General features: G+C 37.4%; 1 protein-coding gene across 10 annotated transcripts in view; it reads left to right on the top strand.

Moving 5' to 3' along the window:
* The window catches only part of camta1a (calmodulin binding transcription activator 1a), a 502,209-nt gene that overhangs the window by 35,855 nt on the left and 445,657 nt on the right, over positions 1 to 20,697 (top strand). For 9 of the 10 annotated variants that reach the window (XR_013198264.1, XR_013198260.1, XR_013198259.1 and 6 more), the window contains one exon: positions 11,784 to 11,887. Coding sequence is in view for 3 of the 10 variants with exons in the window: in XM_077218051.1 (XP_077074166.1) it covers positions 11,784 to 11,887 (104 nt within the window). In the remaining 7 variants the exon portion in view is untranslated. Of the gene's footprint in view, positions 1 to 10,871; positions 10,999 to 11,783; positions 11,888 to 20,697 lie in introns of those variants that run through there. The other variant, XM_077218053.1, reaches the window with a different exon arrangement.

Raw genomic sequence — 20,697 nt, 5'->3', positions numbered from 1 at the left:
TCTCCTGTTTAAAGTGGCTCAAGTCCTACACCCGTAACACAATGGGCCAAGGCTGTTTAAGCAGCCTAGCTCTGCTGGGCATTGAGAGGACACTGGTCAAGTCACTGGAAAAGAGGCCTAGTTGGTACGACAGTGTCACAGAGCATTTTCTTGAAAAGGAACGTAGGGCAGAATTTACGTTTAAATAAATGGACAATTCTATGATGTAGGCCGAAAATGAGCTTCCCCTCTTTGAGAGACCAGCAGCCGCCACTGACCTTGAATAATTAATGAGGTTCATTTTCAATGGTTTCCAGCTGTATTTACACTGTTTTATCATTGATTTTTATTGTCAGTATTAGTAACTTGCCATTTTGTGAAATTTCGAGTAATTTTTTTGCTCAAAATGACACATTCAAACACAAAAACGACCCATCAAATGTTACCGCCATTATGTATTGTCTACCAAGTATTGAGGTCTTTGCATTCACATGATGCTTGACATCTGACATGATGTAATATAAATTACTTAGATGATCTAAGTAAAGCACATACTACAAATGACTAATAAAATTCAATAATATTGTTGTAGTGAAATGTAATGCAATGGCAAAGGACATTTTAACTAAATCGATATTAATCAACCTTTTACTAGCTGAGTTAAAATTTATTATTTTCTTTGTTACTTTCACTTAACTAGGTTAAGTTTACTTAATTCCATATTCCAAGTAAATTTAACTTAAAGATTTCTAATTAAAGCTACTGATAAATATGTTTAGGTTTTTACTTGGCAAATCTTTGTAAATTTACTAGCATTTTCTGAGTGAAAAAAGTTGCCTAGCTTTTTTCAAATAAATCCTACTCCAATTGTTTTTCAGTGTAAGGAATGGGTGATATGATCAAAATTCACGATAAAAGTAATTTTTTTTTCAATAATTACTATGTATGAAGATATAGTCTTGCTTGAAATAAGGTTGTTGTGATATTAAAATTTTAGAGACCTGAGATTTTATAATTCTTAACATGAATTTTCATTTCGCAGCAAAAACTAAAACTAGCCTAATTAATCTAAGAAAAAAGTTGAGTAAAGAGTCAGTAATAAAATAAGAACAAAGAAACTAAGAGGAATATAAAAAATAAATATAATTGAACCAAAATTAAATTAACTGTTTCAGATAGATCTATCTATCAAAAATAAGAAATCCTGCAGAAACATTTTATTAAAGTGATTCAGTCAAACGTGAGTGATTGTTCTCATTCTTTTGTTAAGGATATAGACACCAGCAGGTATATTTTCTGCCAACTGTTTAAGTTAACTTAAGACATCTCAAACATGCATTTTAGTTTGGGTCTAGTCTGAGAAATCGGCCATTTGTGTTGAAACTGGTAAGGCTTAAAAATGTGAAATATGCATGATATTTATGTCAGTTTATTGTATCTAATTGTATACCACCCAGCCCTTTTTTCAAAGACATTTTTTCTAAATATTTTTTTATATTACTTGGCTGTTGTTTTAATTAACAGCAGCAATGCATACGTATATTGACAAACAATTAAGATAATGGACCCCCAAAGTATTTGGTTGATTTCAGTTGAGTACTTGATAAGACAAAATGACTAACGTAGCACGTGAAGCATCATTATTTTGTGGCTGACATGAAGTGGAGAGACTGGTGCAGAAGGTAATTGTCCTCCCTGAAATAATAAACAGCCCTGTTTGAAGAAATCACCACAGGCATCTTGAAAACCAAAAAGCAGCAACATGTCTTTTGGGAAATTCTATGTTTGCAGTTAGTAAGTGTTGGACTGGGGCCCATCCCACTTCAAACCCCACAACTCCCACAGTCCAACAGTTAGAAGTTGTGATTTGGAAACAAGCCGTGTCTGTAGGCACAGCTGTGTCAAGACCTACTGGTGTGATATTCTTTCCGTCCTACCTGCCCTTCTAATGAGAGAATTCCATTCTGAGTGGGTGGCAAGTAGAAGCAGAAAAACCTTTTCTGTCCCTCCACTAGTTCCTAATTTCTCTCTCTCTCTCTCTCTCTCTCTCTCTCTCTCTCTCTCTCTCTCTCTCTCTCTCTCTCTCTCTCTCTCTCTCTCTCTCTCTCTCTCTCTCTCTCTCTCTCTCTCTCTCTCTCTCTCTCTCTCTCTCTCGGCTATCTATTATACTCTTGTGGTCCTCTACCATTCTGTACACCCTCCCCTTACCCCCCCCCCCCCCCACCCCCCCCCCTCCCTCATGTACCTGACTGGAGAGTTGCTTTCTCCTGATCAGGACTGCTGTAGTAATTGGCTGCCCCCTCAACTCGGCTCAGCACAGCACATCTTCCAATATAACAGGCTACTGTTTCAGCCTGCCTTGCACTTTAGGATCTGACAGCTAAATTGTTGTTCACCGGTTTGGAGACAGAATTATGTTAATGTCCACATTGTCACTGCTGTTTAGGCAAGAAAATAAAGGAAACAAGATGGCATATTAGAGGCTGGAGTTGTGCAGCAGGATTTGCCGTTTACATCGATGAGATCAAAGCGGCAAGGAGAGTCGTTATGGCTGAGGCCCAGCAGACGTAGTCGTGGCTGCAGCTGGGTTGTTAAACTAGACTTCTTCCTCTGATTCTCTCTTGTTGCTGTGCAAGAGTGTCCCTGCTAGTTTTTCCTCTCTCTCTCTAGATTGTATAGGTTGAGGTTAGTCGTCTACTGTACCTTTTTTTGTTTGTTTTGTTTAAAAATGACCAATTGTTTAAACATTTAGCCATATAAAGGGAGCCTCCTATTATAGCACAATCCTATGCTTGAACCTGAGGTCACACACCATAATTAAATGTGGTTGTAACACAGTTAGTTGTTATGGGAAGAAGGAGGTGAGAACCGGCGAACATTCCAAGAATTTTTAATAAAATAAATCAACTAATACAAAATTAAAGTAAAGACAGCAGCCCCTCATGGACGACTGCTGTCACATATAATAAAACAAAACATCTAATAAAACAGTCCAGGCCTGGTCCTCTCTGGTCCTTCACTATCGTCGCTCCTCCTTTTATGCCTCCGCTCCTCCGTGAGAGATACGAGACCGGTGCGTTGCGCAGGTGTCGCTCATTATCAATCACACCACCGGCCTCGCGCCGTTCTCTCATGGCGCTCGCCTTCTCCTGCTTGCCACAGTGGTCATGTCGACAATGTCGGCTGACATTTATAAACTTTTTAGAAGTCATTATAAAATGTCCAGTTCAAGTGCTTTGTCTGGGGAATCTATTTTCACCAGAGTCATTATAGTGCAGGCTAAATTTTAAGTTTTAATTTACCGTTCAATATACTTTTTAATCTACAAATGAAACTACTTTGTGTATGGTCATTTTACAAATGAAGACAGTTTTCTGTATTCATACAACCAGAAAATGATATAGGATGAATTTGCAGACAATAATGTAAAGTCAGCTTTTCCCATCTTAGCAATTAAGGTTTGGATTAGGATCGGGATACTGATGTTAGATCAGCAATTACGGACAGACTTATCTCGCACATGGAACTGGAATTCCAGTCTGCTCACAGTCGTAACAGCCCCTTTACCCTGTAAATTAGGGCTGCACGTTTTCAAGTTTTTCATTAACCGTTAACCGAGGCCCTTAGCGGTTAATACTCGGTTAACCATAGTCTACGCGCCGCAACCCCGAGATAGAGACACACGAGAAAGGGGTAGTTCATTTTTAACACCTTTAATAACTGCACAAAACATCTTTAACTTTTAGGTGGCAAAATATTGTTTTAGGCTACCTAATTCTGTGAATTACACTGCACAAACCAAAAGTACTACTGCCGAATGAAGAAGGGTCAGTTCTCCCCAGAACATAAAATATTCATTTTATTTTATTTTTCGTGTTCGCATTGATATGGAACAAACAATAATAAGCGGCACTAAAACTTTCACAGAGACCTCAAACAGAATGCACAAATTACCAATTACCTGGAAATAAGAAGTAAATATAGCAGACATTAGATAATACGGAGCCGCCGGCGCGTGAACTGCAGCTCATCTCATAAACGAATTCCGAAACTCAGCGTAGGCTATAAGGTAGCCTACTTGTCTCACAGACCTGAGAAATAAATCTATATTGAAATGTCTACTTTTAAACACAACAATTCAAAACGAAAGAAAACAGACTGCTCTCTGCTTATGTAATCCGTATGAAAAGTGCATTTCTCTCTGGCGTTCACTGTGAAGATCGCGAATCAGCATTGTCAACTTCATCTTTCCAGCTGAGTGAGCCTGCAAACAATTAAAATGTCTCCTTGCTATATTTGACATATTCATAATCATTACTTTTGCCTCTTCTTTTTGACAGCTATTAGGTTATTGGCAGCGCAACCCAGGCTACATTACATGAACGCGTCAGCACCAAAAACATGGAGATATTTAAATAATTGCACAACCTATTTGATATTCCAATTAAATAGGCTACTCAGTTAGGCTACTCATCCGAACCAACTATTAAAAAAATGTTTACTTGTAAGCGGTCTTTTTACATGTTAGTTTTTTTCTGTGAGCGGGAATTGAAAACCAGGAGTGGACTATTAGCGAAGTGATTACAGAATGCTAGAGTGGAGAGAGGAACGTGCTTTCGCTCCACTCCAGGCTTTGATCACATCCCCCTCAGCAAGGTGAATACACCTCGTCTTTCCTTAATTTAAGACCTATTCAAACTAAAATTAAGACATTACACTATTTGAGAAATGAAAGCCTATTTACGGCCTTAAAATTATGAAAAGTGAACTTCTTGTGGACAATTCAAATGTCTGGGAGTGCTCTGGCGGTGCAAAAATGTATTACAACTAAATTCAATGCACGCCATTGACGCCACTTAACCGAGCAAAATGTTTCACTCGGTTACGCAATTTTTAACGGTTAATCGGTTAATCGGTTAACCATGGACACCCCTACTGTAAATGTTTTTTTGTTGTTTGTTCTCTGGTGCTCTCCTATATTTTATTTCTATTTTTTATGACGCTAAGGCTCATTCCCAGTCCCAGAGCCGCAGTAATGTCAGATAAGGGTGTGTGTTGACACTGATAGACTGCTCTTTATTAAAGCAGTCAGCGTTAGAACTTTAGTGAATTAGCATTCTGCTCTGTACTCTGTCTGCTTTTAACTGCGGAGCAATGAGCCCTCATTTCAATGCCATTCATTTTATTTGGTGAAAACGGAGCATAGCCCAAACATCTCAAGAGGTCTTTCAAGTTGTGCTCTGGGAGGAGTTAGAAGGGATTTTATTAGTATGAGGGGTTTTTAATTAACAACCAGTCATCTAATCGGAGCAGTGAATGTTTTTCATTCTCCTGGATGTGTGCTTATATTCAGCACAAGTCAGATTCGAACCTGTCTTCAAGTCCCTAATAGCATTTTACACTGATAAACGTCTGCTTTTAATTCACAGCGAATATGGTGGATGGCTTATTTGAGCTGTTTTACCATTTAATTATCATCCCTCACACTGTTTTATAATCATAATGTTCTGTTTCATTATTCTCAAAACAGATAGTAACTCAGTGAACCAACTGTCCTATGTGGATTGTCATATCAGTGTGCAAAATTGGCTCTGGAGCAGGAGCTTGGCTGGTTGGCATGGACCATAGACTTCAGATCACGTACTTATGGGATCCTGCACCAGTTGAGCAACTGCCAGTGAGATGAATGATAATGCTATTGCTAACCTTCCTTTAGGTTTTATAGACCTCCTTGCTCTGAAGTGAATGATGTCATCATCAGTGGGTGTGTCAAACGGAATGTGTTTGTTGGCTCTGATGAGTGGCAGGCCTTGGTTATGGGCTAACTGTGTGTGTGTGTGGTCTGAAATGATTACAAATGGGCTGGTATTAGAGTCTAGGCCGGTCTTAGAGGACTCTGCCTACACTGTCTGATCTGTATCTGAGTTTGTCTGGAGATGACCAAGGCCTGACACCACCCGCCTGTCTTTGTAATCTTTCTTCAAAATGCAATAAGTATTCAGTTCTGGCTTTATTCTGCTTTGGAACGCCCCGTTTTCACAACCCAAGCAATTCCTGATGGATAAAATTAAATGTCGCCATATTTTTATTTTTTTATTTTTTTATTTTAAGTATTCTGTTATGCTTAGAAATTTTACATTACAGACATAAATAGTTTGTGAATGCCTTTTCATGTTGACTTTTGGCCTTTTGCCAGTTTAATTCTTTTTTTGATGACTTATGACTTACTGACTTAAATTATTGGGACATTGTTTTTGATTTTACCTTTTATTTTTACTTTTGACACTGGTTGCTACAGAGATTGTTTTTCTTTCTATGTGTACTGTGTGGGATGGCGGATTGTTGTCATTCGGGAGCAGGTGCTCTATGCTAATGTTAACTGAGTGAGTCAAATGATTCCACATACCAGTCTCAGATCTCTACTGTAAAACTCATTTACCCATGTACAATTGCACCCATTAGGGGTGGGCGATATAGCCTCAAAATTCTATCACGATATTTCAAGAATATTTGCGATAATGATATTTATGACGATATAGACATTTTTTTTGTTGTTGTTGAAAATTTTCTTGTTATGTTTATCTCGCCTAAATGTTTGCTCACTCATTGCGTTTTTACAATGTGGTAATTTTGTTGTTGAGAGTTTACACAACACAAGGAAGCTTGATTTCAATCTTTGAATTAAATGTTAAATGTGTGTAGGTCTAACACCAGTATTCAGAAATACTACAGAAACATAATAAAGTAATCAAATGTAAAATAACACAGTCTTTTAGTTCTGTTTCCTGATTAAATATATAGGCTAATAATTCTCATTCATTACAATTAAAGCTATCTTTTGTTGTTTTGACGACAACATTAATGACAGACGCATAGCCTATGGCTGCTGTCACTTTTACAGCTAGTGCACGGATTCATTGCTGTTTTCATTATACTGTCTGTCACACTGTCACATGCGTTTTATACCAAACCGACTGTGTTTATGAGTATACTTACCAAGACCGGAAGTTTTACACAATTTTGCGGTTTTCCCCCCATTAAAGCGATATAATCCGTGAAAAATAACTTTACTTTCTCGCGAGCTGTAGGCTATATGTATGCACGCACTGCAACTCTCTCAGAGAGTGCGCGACTAGCTTATTGGATAGTTTAAAACCGCTTGAATGTTTAAACTGATAAGAATTAAGAAGACTTGAAAATTATAAACTTTAGTTACGATGCACTGATGGCCCGATTGTGCAAGAGACCATTCAGTCATGTCCCGACTCCTAAACGCGCGCGAGAGAAGACGCGCGTCGGCAGCCCCGCTGAACACTCAAGCTGTATGTGAAATTGCTAAATCGTCATCGGAGGCTGACAGGCTGCTCTCGCGCTCACACAGGTGTTGTTGTTGTGCGTGCTAGGGAACGTAAATGCGCCATACGTCATCGCGTCGCTATATCATTGATATCGCGATATGACACTTTTTTATCATGTAAAAATGTATACCGGTATTATCGTGGACGGTATGATATGGCACACCCCTAGCACCCATCAGTCTATGCTACATTCAGCACATACTCCAGAGTTCCAGAATTATCTCCATGCACCAAACGAAAGAGCACAGAGAGTCACACTGTTGTTTCATGGCATTATCAGGTAGCTGTAAACCTTTTGTTAGGACCTTGCTCTAGGCTGGGATTACACTCTTCTCAGTGAGCTGTTCTCCACCTTTTCTCATTCTTTAAAGATTTCAGAGTCATCCTTTAAGTCCATCTTCTCCGATATTGTCTTTTATAACTTTAGACATCCAAACATCTGAGAAAATTAAAAATAGAGGTATTATAGAACGGACAGGGTGACTTTGCCTTTAAGAAGCACTGGGGACATGGGGGTTTGCCATTTGAAATGTACATCTTTGATTTCTGGTCGGCTTGTGCTTGAGACACGGCTCTTTGTTTTATATTCACAAACAGAAGTCCAAGCTTTCGTGGGGTTCTCAGACAAATTGAAAAGGGTCCAGGTAATAAGAAGTGCACACTTGAGAATCACATTCCTTGAATAAAGTATAAGGCTTTGTTGAGCACAGTCACTGTAAGACATTTTCAAAGGTGGCATAGCTATACAGGAAGGACAACTAAAAGTCAGTGCCTCTAAATTGAAACCCACTGTTCTACAAAAATTTTGAGGATGCTTGTATTTATTTAAATATATTGTGTGTCTATAGAAAATGTCTATATTTTTCCAACTTACAACCCTCTACGGACACACTGAAGCTCGAGTCGCCATTGGCTAGTAAATTTTTTATTTCACTCGCCATACAGAACAATGCAGATGAAAAAATTCTACATAAATGTAATATAAATATAAAATATAAATTTCATACACTATTAAAGACAAGTAATCGGTCTATGTTAAAATAAGAACAAATAAACACAATATAAAAAACAATAGATGTAAATGAATTAAACTGCTTTTCAGGTTTTTCAGGTAACCAGTATACTAATATTGTACATATGTGTTGTCTTTATCAACTGTTGTTTATGTTCACTTAAGACATAATCAACTATGTTTACTAGGATACTCACCAAGACAGGGATTCAGACTTAATTTTTGCGTGAAATTGTCAGTTCAAGCGCAAGACGTAAAAGAGCTCAATTCAGTATTCACGTGTTGTCAGACGCGCGTGAGTTATCTTTCGCGCTAAAAAACACGTGCAACTGATAAACCACAGCATGAACCGCAAATAATGTATGATATTCTTTTTAGATTTTTACATATTAATGTAAATGTCAAATATGACACAACAGGCTTTTGGGAAATATTTTTCCATCTCTTAATTATCATTGATTTGCAATGAATTGTATATATGAGCCATAAAAGCCTGATAAATGTGTGTGTGTGATTTTTTTGGCTCATATATGCAATTCATTGCAAATCATTGATAATTGAGAGATGGATAAAAATAAATGTTCCCCAAAAGCCTGTTGTGTAATATTTAACATTTACATTAATATAAAAAAATGTCAAAAGAATTTTTAATTTTTAACAAAATAAAAATGGTGTATGAATAATCCAGTAAAGTGAAGTTGCTTATATCTTACATTTACTTTATAAAAAACATAAAATATTTCTGAGCAAAAAAGACAACGGCTTTTATCCTCTGATTGATAGTTCATACTATGAACCCGAAGTAGATTGTGTACAGGAGGGTTTTCAGTAAAGTTTTGGTCATTGATAATTTATAGGTCCTAGAAATTAAATATTATACAGTAGGCTAATTAATTCATAAATAGTCATTATACTTATTGTTCAACAGAATTTTACAAAGAATGTTTAGTTTAAGTTATGAGAGAATAAATGGTTTTAACAATTTGGGTAAAATGTTGTAACACACATTGCCAAACAAGGATTCTTTTTTTCAGTTAATTTATACCCCCAAAGGGGTGACGTTTTGTGGCCGATACAAAAATGTAAATCAAAAATAAAAGTCATGTTTTTAGAAAAATCATGAAATTGTATTATTTGTATCCCAATAGAATGGAAAAAAGCAATACATTAATTTTCTGTTGTCTGTTTATGGTCTTGCCCTTTCACTTTTAGGCTTAAAGTGACAGCTACCTAATATACCTGCTGCTGTCTATCATGTTAATCAAAGAAAAAAGGAAAAGAGAAAATCACTCACTGCTCTTGACTTAATAACTTTTGTAACTCTAATTGTAAAGATTTAATTTGTAAAAATGAAATACAATCCAGGGTTATTTTACATTTGATAAAAATAATTTTTACCCAAATATTTACCGGTATCGTATCGAAGTTAGAAATTCCAGTATTGTGACTTGTGACAACACTAATTCAGGGTGATACAAGAGACCTCCACATAGTGTAAGGGTGTTGCTAACCCTGTCAGAGTTTACTTTTTGCAGTAATGACTGGAAGACATGTTATCCCTAACTCAGCTAAGGGATAATCCTCAAATTTAACCCCTTCTAATCACAAAACCCTACCATTATAACACAAATTATAGCAAGTAAAGCAAATCTGATTTGGCTTTGCAAGTTTGCAGACAATGATAAGTGATATTTTTGTACTTTTATTCATTGAAAAAATTGGGTGTGGAAGAAAAGAGAAGGAAAACTAGAGATCTGTAACAGGATTATGTCATTTAAGGCCATATTTCTTAGTCCAAACAGATGCCAAAATCCTATTCTTTGACATAAACAGATGTCTGCAATATCAAAGTTGATTGTCTGACAACTGGGGAAGAATGAAAGATTCACAACTGCACCAGTTTAGATGATACCACTGTCATTTAAGAGAAGCAAATATCTTTCTTGCTGATGTGGAGAAAGAGGCCTTCACACCAGGGTTATTTAAATTTGGCATAACCGTCCGACAGTGTAACATAAACCGTCAGACCTGGAGATGGGTAATTGGATGCAGCATATGTGTCTTGATTTGTCGTCAGTGACGCGTGCGGCAGCGGAACACATGGTGACGTGTAAGCGCATTGGCTTAGACAGAGGAAATCGAACTGATTTGCATGCATGCTCATAACAACATTTACAGGATTTGGTATAGCATCGCATTCGCAAATGATAGATGATTGTTTGTCACAATTACAGCCTTAGGAAAATGGCGGGGGTGTTTTTGACAGTGACTCAGGCATATTATGTCACATTTTTGACTCGCTGTTAGGACGTTTGTTATGGATTAGATATTCCATCATTGTGCTGGTGTTGAAATGTAGGTTGAGCTCACAAAGTACATGAACATGAATTTGAGGCTTTGTGTAAATTCTTGTTTTATTATATTCATAAAAAATTAATATAATATAAACATGTATGAAATTATATATATATAATTTCATACATTGCATATACTCACTTCATTCAGGAAATAATTTCTGCTAGCAGGTGCCTGGCCAAGCCTTTTTTTCCCCTTTCATCCATACTCCTGCTATCCTGCGGGGGTTTTAGGGGAATAGAATGAGGATGTCATTTGGGTGCAGGTGACAGGCACAGCAGTTGGTCGTATAAGGTGATTATAAGTGGACTCAATTTACAGTTGTAGACAATTTCATTGTAATTTAGAAATTCCACTCTGAAAGTGAACTTTCATTTGACAATGAAAGTTAAATGGCAGTGATTTGACTGGCCTGCCAAGCCCTTAGAATGGGAACGAGAGACAGACAAGATACGAATGGAAGAAAGCCTGATATATAGCCCTGCCTTAATTGCCCCTGAACAAATTGTATTCCCTTTTTCTTTTATCTTTAGCCAGCATTTGTGCTTTTTACTGTTCTTTTGAACAGCCAGGATCAGGGTGGCTGTGTACTTTATTGGGTACTTAAAGTCTCAATAAAGCTTAACATCAGTTCCCTTAAACCCTTGAGAGTGGACTTCCACTACTGAAACACCTGAAATCTGATCATTTTCATTACAATATGTCACTATTTCTTTTTTTTCTCTCATAGTACGCTTGGCCCATTAATTCACATTTTCATTCATCTAACATTTTTACCTTCATTCTGCAAGTTGCTCATTAGTCGCTCTTTGCAGTCAAAATAATTGGCGCCCATTAATTAATGATCCTTGTTATATGCTCTGTATGAAGAATGTAGAAGAACTGCAAAGGATAACCTAATATTAAATTGTATATACTTATTATTGTATAAGTGCACTGAGCCCTATATAGTACCCAAGATGTATTAATGCAATCATATTAATGATTAATTAAATTTATTATTGAAATAATGGTATTGAAATGCTTTTACTGTCTCCTATTTCTAATCTTTATGGCATGCTTGTATTTTTGTTTTGCAGATGAACATGGACATTTGAAAATATACCTGCCCAAAAAGCTGCTTGAATGTCTACCAAAATGCTCCACATTGCCAAAGGAGAGACACAGGTGGAACACCAATGAGGTAAGGTCACCTCTCTCCGCCATCTGCTGTTGTCTTTTTTTAACTCCTGCTGACTTCATAGAGATAAAACCTCGTTTATTTTAAGCAGTGAAACGGACACAATGTGTTAATAGAAACCTCTCTTGGGATTCTGCAGTCAGTTCAGATATTAACAGCAACTGCGTGATTGCCTTATTTTTGTGGCAGGAGGAAGTTGCCTATTTTCCGTGCTGTGCTTGCAAAAGATTTTCACTAGGCGGACATAGATTTAGTGTTGTAGGAAACAGCAGGTTCATAAAGCTTTCTGTATTAATACAAAGATCTAATTTCTACATTGATGCAAATATAAATTTGAAATAGTTTATGATCAACTCATAAAACATTTATGTTTTGGCCTTCAATATTTTAGCTCATATTCTGTTGCTTTTTTGGTAGTGAATTACCCTGCAGTTTGTAAGTTAAAACTCAAATGTATATCATTTTTGCCCATCTGTTCCGGCATCACATTTATTCACAGATGTTTTAATTCCCTGGAATTATAGACAAGATGTGATTATTTATTTATTTATGTTTTAACTGGTGTGTCGAGAAAAACTGCCAATAGACATTATAATTCAGAGTAGAACATGAACATTGAATTTCCTTAGACCTTCTTTTCATCTCAGGACTTCCTCTGAGCTCGACTCAATCTGTAGTTGTGGAAAGCGTAGTCTCGACAATCGTAACATTTTCAGGACTCCTTTAAAATTTTCCCAGGGGCAGAGCACTGTGTGATTGTATATTAACAATTCATGGAGGAAGTGAACAATATTTTAGGATTACAATCAAGCTTGGTTCAGTTGTTTATTGACTTTCAGTAGATGCTGACATGCTATTTCAGACCCCACTGTGCCACTGCATAGAAGCCTCGCTATCTAACAAAGCCATATACCTAATAATCTACATAAGAATGTGTTTTAAGTACGTTTATCACAGCCTGAAGGCATTTCAGACACAATGTATCAAACAAATAAGAAAAGATAACAAGCCTCTTAGATTTCGGTATTGAAAATGAAAATGTAAAATGTTTTTATTTGTATTCGGGTGGAAAAATCAGAGACTGTTTGCTCCAGCTGTCCTTGACCTATAGGCCAGCCATTTTAAATTAGCTCATTTATTTTCAGTGCAGCTATTTTATCATTTAATGGAAATGAGACGGTGACTTGCTTGATTTTCACATTTTATTTGTTGTTCGTGTTCAGTCTTTTGTGTGGCGGGACTCCCTGTGTGTGAAGGCTGCGGGGAGATTGAAACTAAACATTGTTTCACTGCCGTAAGCTAGAGGGATTTTGAATGACTGAGTTTCTCTAAGGAGATTCATAAACTCATAGCTCAGTGAAGGCGATGCAGTTTTATTACAATTGATCCCATTGAAGCACGCATGGGTTTCACACAGCAAGTGACAGGCATCAGAGAACAGGAGGCAAAGAAACCTTGTGTGTGCATGTCTAGAGTTTTTGGGGGTTTTCTTTATTTTTTTTTAAGATTCTCCACCTCAAATTAATGACATCCTCTCATGCTGGCATGCAGGTAGAGAGAGGGATGAGGAGCGCTCTGGTGGGTTAGTGAGCCTGCCTGCGTTGCTCAGTAATATCAAAACGCCTGCCACAGCCACATACATAACTCACATGTCACCTTTACATCAATTTCAGCTCTGCCAAAAGTCCCCAGTGACAAATCACTGACGCGACCCTCTTAAAGGGATATTTATGAATTGAATACACTGCTTTATCCCTCTTCTTATTCTTTATAGAGTGACAAGTGGCTTTTTTGAAGGTAGAGAGGTATGGATCTGAATGACAATGCTGAAATAGACGTTGAAAGCACCAGCCGTTGAATGTTTGTGTCTTGTCAGATTTAGCTCTGAATGTTTTCCCTCTGCGGTTCTGGTAACCAGAGATTCAGTTTTGTTTTGTTGAATTGTTTGTCTTTGAAGTGCAAATACGGCATTGTGGGATATGGTTGATTGTTTAGCTTTATTTCCATGTAATATGATGCAATGCTCAGAGCAGTAAAAATTGAGATTTTGAACTATGTATGTGCACTTGTCATTCAAAGGCTGTCAGTTTATATCAGGCATGCTATGTGTTTGTACATATTTTTGGTCTGGTTTAGATTGATACAAGTGAACAAGAATATTGCTTCAGATCAGCGGCTGCCTTCCTAATTGAAGCTGATGGTTTAACGCGTTTGACCTGCGGTGTTGCGCTTGCAGTCAAAATTAATGAATGTGTTTTTTGGAATTGATTAAAAAATGTCAGCACTCATGTGGAATGATGTCATATTCATCCTAGTGTGTGAAGTGAAAGAAAGGTTTACAGAAAGAAATCAGAAACTCTGTAATATTTCAGGAAGTTATTTTATGTTTTTCCCCCAATTCTTTTTTTAAAGGAAACAAAAAATGTAAGTTGTGTTCATTTGTACAAGTGGCACTCATAATAGGATTGATGTTCACATATAGCCTATGAAGAAGTTTTTACTTGCCTCACTTGTATCTCTCTTCACAATAACACTGTGCTCTTTCATTTTTTAATCCCATTATACTTACTAAATAAAAGTAAATTCAGTTATAAAATAACAAACCTTGATTCTATATTTCTCAATCTGCATAAAAATGCTTGGAAAATGCAAAATCTAAACCCAATACAAATTTGAGATAATGAAATATAATAACATTACCCACTTTTTATTGACTTTGTCTTCTATGTATAACACATATTTCTAAAGCAAATTATTGTAATAATATTATAGTGTTTCTTCAACTACAGGCTCTTTTATGTCCCAGTGTTTGATATTTATTCTTTCTTTTTTTTGTATGAAGGCTACTTTGAAACTTTTTTAACTAAGATTTTCATATTTCGCTACTTTGTAAATTCCTGTTATGTATAGATTTGAGTGTTTTATCCTTGTCACAGACTTTCAATTTATGAAAATCTATAAATATTACATTTTAAAAGGTTGGATAATCTTCACCTTGGGTGATCCATGCAAATAGGCTAGACATAGTTGTCATTGTTGTAGTTGGACATTGTTCGTGCACAAAACTAATAGGACAAAGGTTTTTTTAAGAGTTCACTGTGTTAAAAGGGGCCACCGTTGAAGAAACACCTATTCATGATAATGCTAAATGATATTGTAAATGTTGAATGAGTAAAAAGGAATGTATGATCCTTAATGAAGACAAGAATGTATGGGACAACCTTTACCAAAAAGCAAGGGCATTTGTGTGTCATGTGTGCCAGGCAGACACTGAGGCTAGAGTGAGTCACTGATGGCAGACTGAGAGGTATTAAGCAGTCTCATTGCTGCTGATTGTGTGACTCTTACTGAAAGTGACACCTCCTATATTTCCTCTAAATCCCTCCTGCTGCTCTTTTTTTTTTTTTTTTGCTCAAAATAATGACTTGATAAATATGAGGGTTCATTTTAAGTTTATGTGGGCATGAAATATTCAGGATTAACTCCCCAATTTTGTCAGCTCACATTATGTTATGTGCTTTGTTTTTACTCTCACAAAGTCTATTGTTGTTTGAGTTTCCCTCATGTAACATGCAATTCTTCATTTTGAAGTGCAGTCAAATTCAGATGACAGCGTAACTTCTAATGCTGTCCAGACAAGTCAGGCTAGATGGAGTGCAGCGGTCATATGTGGGAGCCCATCTCTCCTCTACTGGATGTTTAGTGCTTTAGGCCATATTTATATCTGTCAACTTTTCTGTTTGTGCATTCATAGAGAGAACGTTAGCTAGAATAATTTCAAACATTTGCTGGAAAGTTAGATAAACCAATCTACTCAAAAAGAGGGAGATGGCAAGAGGAGGAGGTAAGCAGCATGTAGGTGGTTTAAAAGAGGTGATGTGCACAAAGGCATTGCTCTGCTTTTAAACTGTCAGAGTGAGATTTGAAGACAATATGGGTCAAGGAATGGCAATTTATTTAACTGGAGCAACTACAGCACCACAGTCTTAATAACAAAGAGAACAGGTTTAACAATAAAGGCAGATAACAGATTTTGAGGAAGACATGAAAACTAATTAGAAAGGGGTTCTATGAGATCTGACAATGGCTTCCAGGAAAAGAAATCAAGGAAACAGGTTTGTTCAGGTTAGATCCTGTACAGAGAGATCTAGTATCTGATGTTTGGCTTTTCTGACATAATCTGACATAAATTGATCCACATGTGGGGAGTATCATTGTTATTTTCAATGGGAACAGTATAGTGGCTTTTGAGACAATTCCTGAGAAACTTTGTTCTCAGGTTCTTTTCACTAGGTTTTATCTTTCTTTTAATACATGGTTTCTAGTCTTTCAGCAAGGACACAATATAGGGAGGACTGTAACCCTTGATTTCCAAACTCCATAGTTTGATTATAGTTTATAGTTTGACTCTATCAGAATGACCTCTATCAGAGTGTATATCTCACCTAAATTTAGAAGTACACGCTTCGTTCTGCTTGACATAGTCCTTCTCATGTTGAAATGGCATCTATGTTTAGCTGGCTTGAGAACCAGTGGGGTTCAAAAAAAGGATGATGACTTGTCAAACCTTTAAGATGGTTTCTCATCAAAAAAGGGCATCTAGCATGTGAAAAGTGTCAGGAGTACTATCAGAAGACAGAAAAAGTTTCTGTCTCTGGAAGGGACCCTCTGGGAGAGGGAGACAGGCAGGAAAGAGGAGCTAAGCTAGTGTGACTCTCAGCCTCTAATGAGTGGCTGCCACTAAAGACCTGTGAACCTTCTCTCAGCTCTGAACCGAAGCCCAACTGTGGGATGAGAGCGCATCAGCTCAGTCGCTCTAAGGACTTCTACACATTTAATGCCCTGTCATCAGGACTAATCCTCTCTGCCCGGCACTGCTGTGGCACGGTGCCCGTGTGCCGTATGCCTCTGCTCCTAGTGTGGTGCCATTGTGGACGAACATGGTACTGGAGCAGCCCAGGGAGAGTCGTGGGCAGAGAGAACAGAATCTTCCGGTTACAGTCACGTCCGGCGGCAACGTCCAGGGAGAGGGTTCTGATTACGCAGGATGTGGAGAGGCTGAAAAAAAGGAGAGGTTTGGCTCACTAGGCCAGATATGACTGCATTTCCCCCACCAAATCAGAGACAATATGATACCCCTTGTGAGAGTCAATGCACCTGCTGGAGAAAGCCATTTACAGATTAAATACTGATCAGAGCAATCTTCTGTTTTTGATTACAATGCATCGAAAGCCTCTCGATGCACAATTGTCCTGAAGATTACAATGGAGAGGTTAAATTCACACAAAATGCTTGTTAGACACATTAGTCTCAGCATTCCTCTTTTAGAATAGGGAGTATCGTCTTGTGTTTGTGATGTGAATATTGATTTTGTTTGCTTTTGTAGAGCTGTGTGTTTATATTTTTGTTACGTGACTGTCTGACCTGTTTCCCCACCTCTTCTTTAAGAAAAGTAGCAATATAGGTTATTTCACTTTTAAAGAGTCAGCCTCACACTTTACATTACCCACTTTTGATTAGTTTAGCCTCTCTTCTCAATCCTCTGTTGGGGTCCAACAATAAAGGGAACGTCCTTCCTTTTATCTTTGTCTCCCATCTGAATCTTTCCCGACCCCCCACTTGCCGTCCCTCCTGTGGAATCTGCGTCCAATCTATTCAATGACAGTTTCGGCTTCAATTATATCCACATAACTCTGCTGTACCTTTGAAAATATAATGACTGTTTTGTGAGCAAAGACTGAACAAATAAAAAAGAGCTGCATATGCACTAAGGGAAACCTCTGCATAACCTTTGTGTTACTCGTTTGTAGTAGTAATTTGTAATACCGTGGTTCAGTTACTTGCTACAAGCTTGTTTTAGTGAAATTGCCGTGTCTGCTGATATATAATTAATTGGGCTTTGCACTGATATTGAAATTCTGGCCAAGAAGCTAATAATTATTTCATGTCATGGCCGATTGCAAATAAATGGCCGATATTATAAATAAAATCACAAATTTTAAATGGTACAAAGGAATTTAGACATTGTAATGTACAGTATGAAAATGGATAAAGATTTCTTTTTTAGATGGGTGAAAGAAAAAGGTTTAGACTGTTTAAATGAGAAAACATAATAATAGAATTGTGGCCTCTGGAATGTGGTTTTTATAATCTTTGGAAACATAAGAGACATCAGTTAGAAAGTAACTCCTTAGCCACTATTGGTGACCATTCAAAAGTAGTGTTTTTTTCCCTGTTTGCTTAGGATAGTTGCTAGCAAAAGGCTTGTAACTGTTGAGATTGAGATAAACGCTGTGCTATTGGCACAGGTATTATAGACGACTTCTCTTGAATTGGTGGGAACGAGCGGTCAGTATTATGATTCGGCAGTCTAAATTTTCAGTATATAGCAGAATTAAATCGCTGATACTGTTCATAAATATTGTGCATTCCTATAATTAAAGTATATTTCTAAGCTCACATGCATGTGGGGTTCCAAGTAGACAGTTATTTGTTTGTAGTTAGAACTATCACAGAATAACACATTTTTCAGTAGCACAATGAGGAGGGTGCTGCATCTTTTATGTGGCAGTCATATTGGCTTCCAGTGTCATCAAATTCACACACTCATTTTTTCCTCTTGCTCTTCTTGTTTTTCTTGCAGAAAGTAAATATTTTCTTTATGCAAGTAGTGGCTGCTTCATAGTGCTCTTATTATGGATGCCAAAGTGTCTGACTAAAATCTATCTTGGCAGAGATCTGTTCCAGAACTAGATGGCTAGCTTGCTGATGTATTGGCCTGTCTGTGCCTTTCAGAGCCCAGACTGCTTGTTCTTTAGACTGGTAACCTCCACTTCTTCTCCACCTACTCCTTTCAGTGCCTTCTGTATTCCTGAGGGCCTCCCTATCCCCCACCCAGACAAGCCTGAGCGCATTTTCCTGGATTAAAGTCTTCCTTTATGGATTACAACCGTTAAGATGTTTGAACAGTTCTCGTCACAGAGATACGTATTTAACTTTTAAATACTCGTTTGGCAGATTACCGCAGTTTGATGATTTTGGAAGCCCAATCGAACCCTAGTCTACCTGTGACTGAATTTTTGTCTTCTTTTGATGTTGTAAATGGGACGTTCCTCTCAACTGTGACTAATTAAAATTACCCCGTATGAATTGCAAGTGTTTACCGAGAAGTTCATTAGCATCTCTGGGGCAATCAGTGGAAATTAAAGGTCATGTTTGCTTGTTTGTTTTCGGTGAGAGAAATGCTTTAACATTTTTATGAACAGGTGTCTAAAGCATGACTTGAATTTGAAATGCAGTGCTCATGGGCTTCTCGGGTTGAGCTGCTGATGTCTTCTCAAATGTTGGATTGGAGATTAACGTTCAAATGCCTCCTCCTTCTTCTGGGGTGCTCTATTTGCATAACTAGCTGCCTTTCATTTGCACACCAAAAGAATTTCCTGGTATTTGTTGATTGATATGGATAGATATTAATTTTTTTCTCTTAATCCTGTTGAATATTTTATAATGTTAGGATTGCTGCCAGTATTTCATTTAGACCATTATGATTTTGAAAACTACTTTCCTCTTGAATGAGACTGTTGATAAATTCTCCCACATAATCATACTAATGGTTATATTGTTTGTGTAATGTGTGAAGACAGTTTTCATTACTAAAATCAGATAATTCCAAAAAACAGAGTTTTATTGTTGGTGTGAATCATTTAGATATGCACAATTCTGGGTTAAATTGAGAATCATGATTTTTTTTGTTTAAGTAAAGTTCACGATTCTCCCTCGTTTCTAAATAGACAACTAGACAAAATGTAACTAACAAAACTAAACAACATGTAATTTACTGAAAATGTTAATTGCTTAAGTCTATTTAAAAAGTCAGTTTGAATGAATGATTCAGTGACTCACTCATAAAAAACTTGTTTAATTACTGGATGAATCTCTTGAATGAATGATTCAATAACAAATAATTTTTTAACAGTCTCTTGTCGCCACCTACTGGTGTACTAATGTGATTGATTCAATTTTATTTGAAGTGTCTTTACTTTCAAAAGGTGATTTATTCTTTTTTTATGGCTACCATATACATCAGTGTTTATATCTGACCGTGTTGCAATGCAGTAGGAGGGGAGTTGTGTAGCCTGGGCCGAGCTGCCTTTGTCTGTAATGAGAACCTTCCTGTGGGTCATTCTGGGGTCTTGAATGCTACAAGGACTTTGCAGTTTTCTCCTGGCTCTGAGGCAGGGGTCTCCAGTACACTCTGATGACAGGGGTCCCTGCTCAAAATTGCCTGACCTCTATTGGTGCACATACAGGTCACTTCACCTCCTATGGGAACTTCTAAATTGAACCCAGCTTGCGCTTTCATTTTTTTATTGCACTCCACCCCACCTTCTGCTTTCTTTTCTCTTTTCTCCTCTCCTCCCCTCTCATTGTTATCATCTTCCATCTTTCTTCTCTCTCCCTTATGTGTTCAGTGAGGTGCAAAGTTATTCAGGGGTGGAGAAATAGATTTCTACCTTTAGTTTTGAGCTGCCTGGCCTGGCTTTTTGCATGGTAAAGGACTTTGTAAAGGAAAAAGAATGCTGTTATAATGCGCTTATCTGCATGCTTGTTTCAGTGCATTGTTGTGCAGCTAATATTTACAAGAGTTTGAAAGTAAATGCCATTGTGTTCTCAGCTCTCTGGATCAAATGGCAAGGGGAACTGAGGTGCACACACTGAAGCCTGATGTATTATTCCATTTCATGGAGTCTGCCAGCCTCACGCTCATACCCCGGTAATCCATACCCCTGCCGCTCACCCCCACTTGAAATAAA

This window comes from Siphateles boraxobius, unplaced genomic scaffold (genome assembly GCF_051911475.1).
Source record: "Siphateles boraxobius isolate OS27281-9 unplaced genomic scaffold, OSU_SipBor_1 77, whole genome shotgun sequence".
NCBI classification, from domain to species: domain Eukaryota; kingdom Metazoa; phylum Chordata; class Actinopteri; order Cypriniformes; family Leuciscidae; genus Siphateles; species Siphateles boraxobius.
The sequence above is the reverse complement of the archived record's forward strand: the minus strand, read 5'-3'. Positions and strand labels throughout refer to the sequence as shown.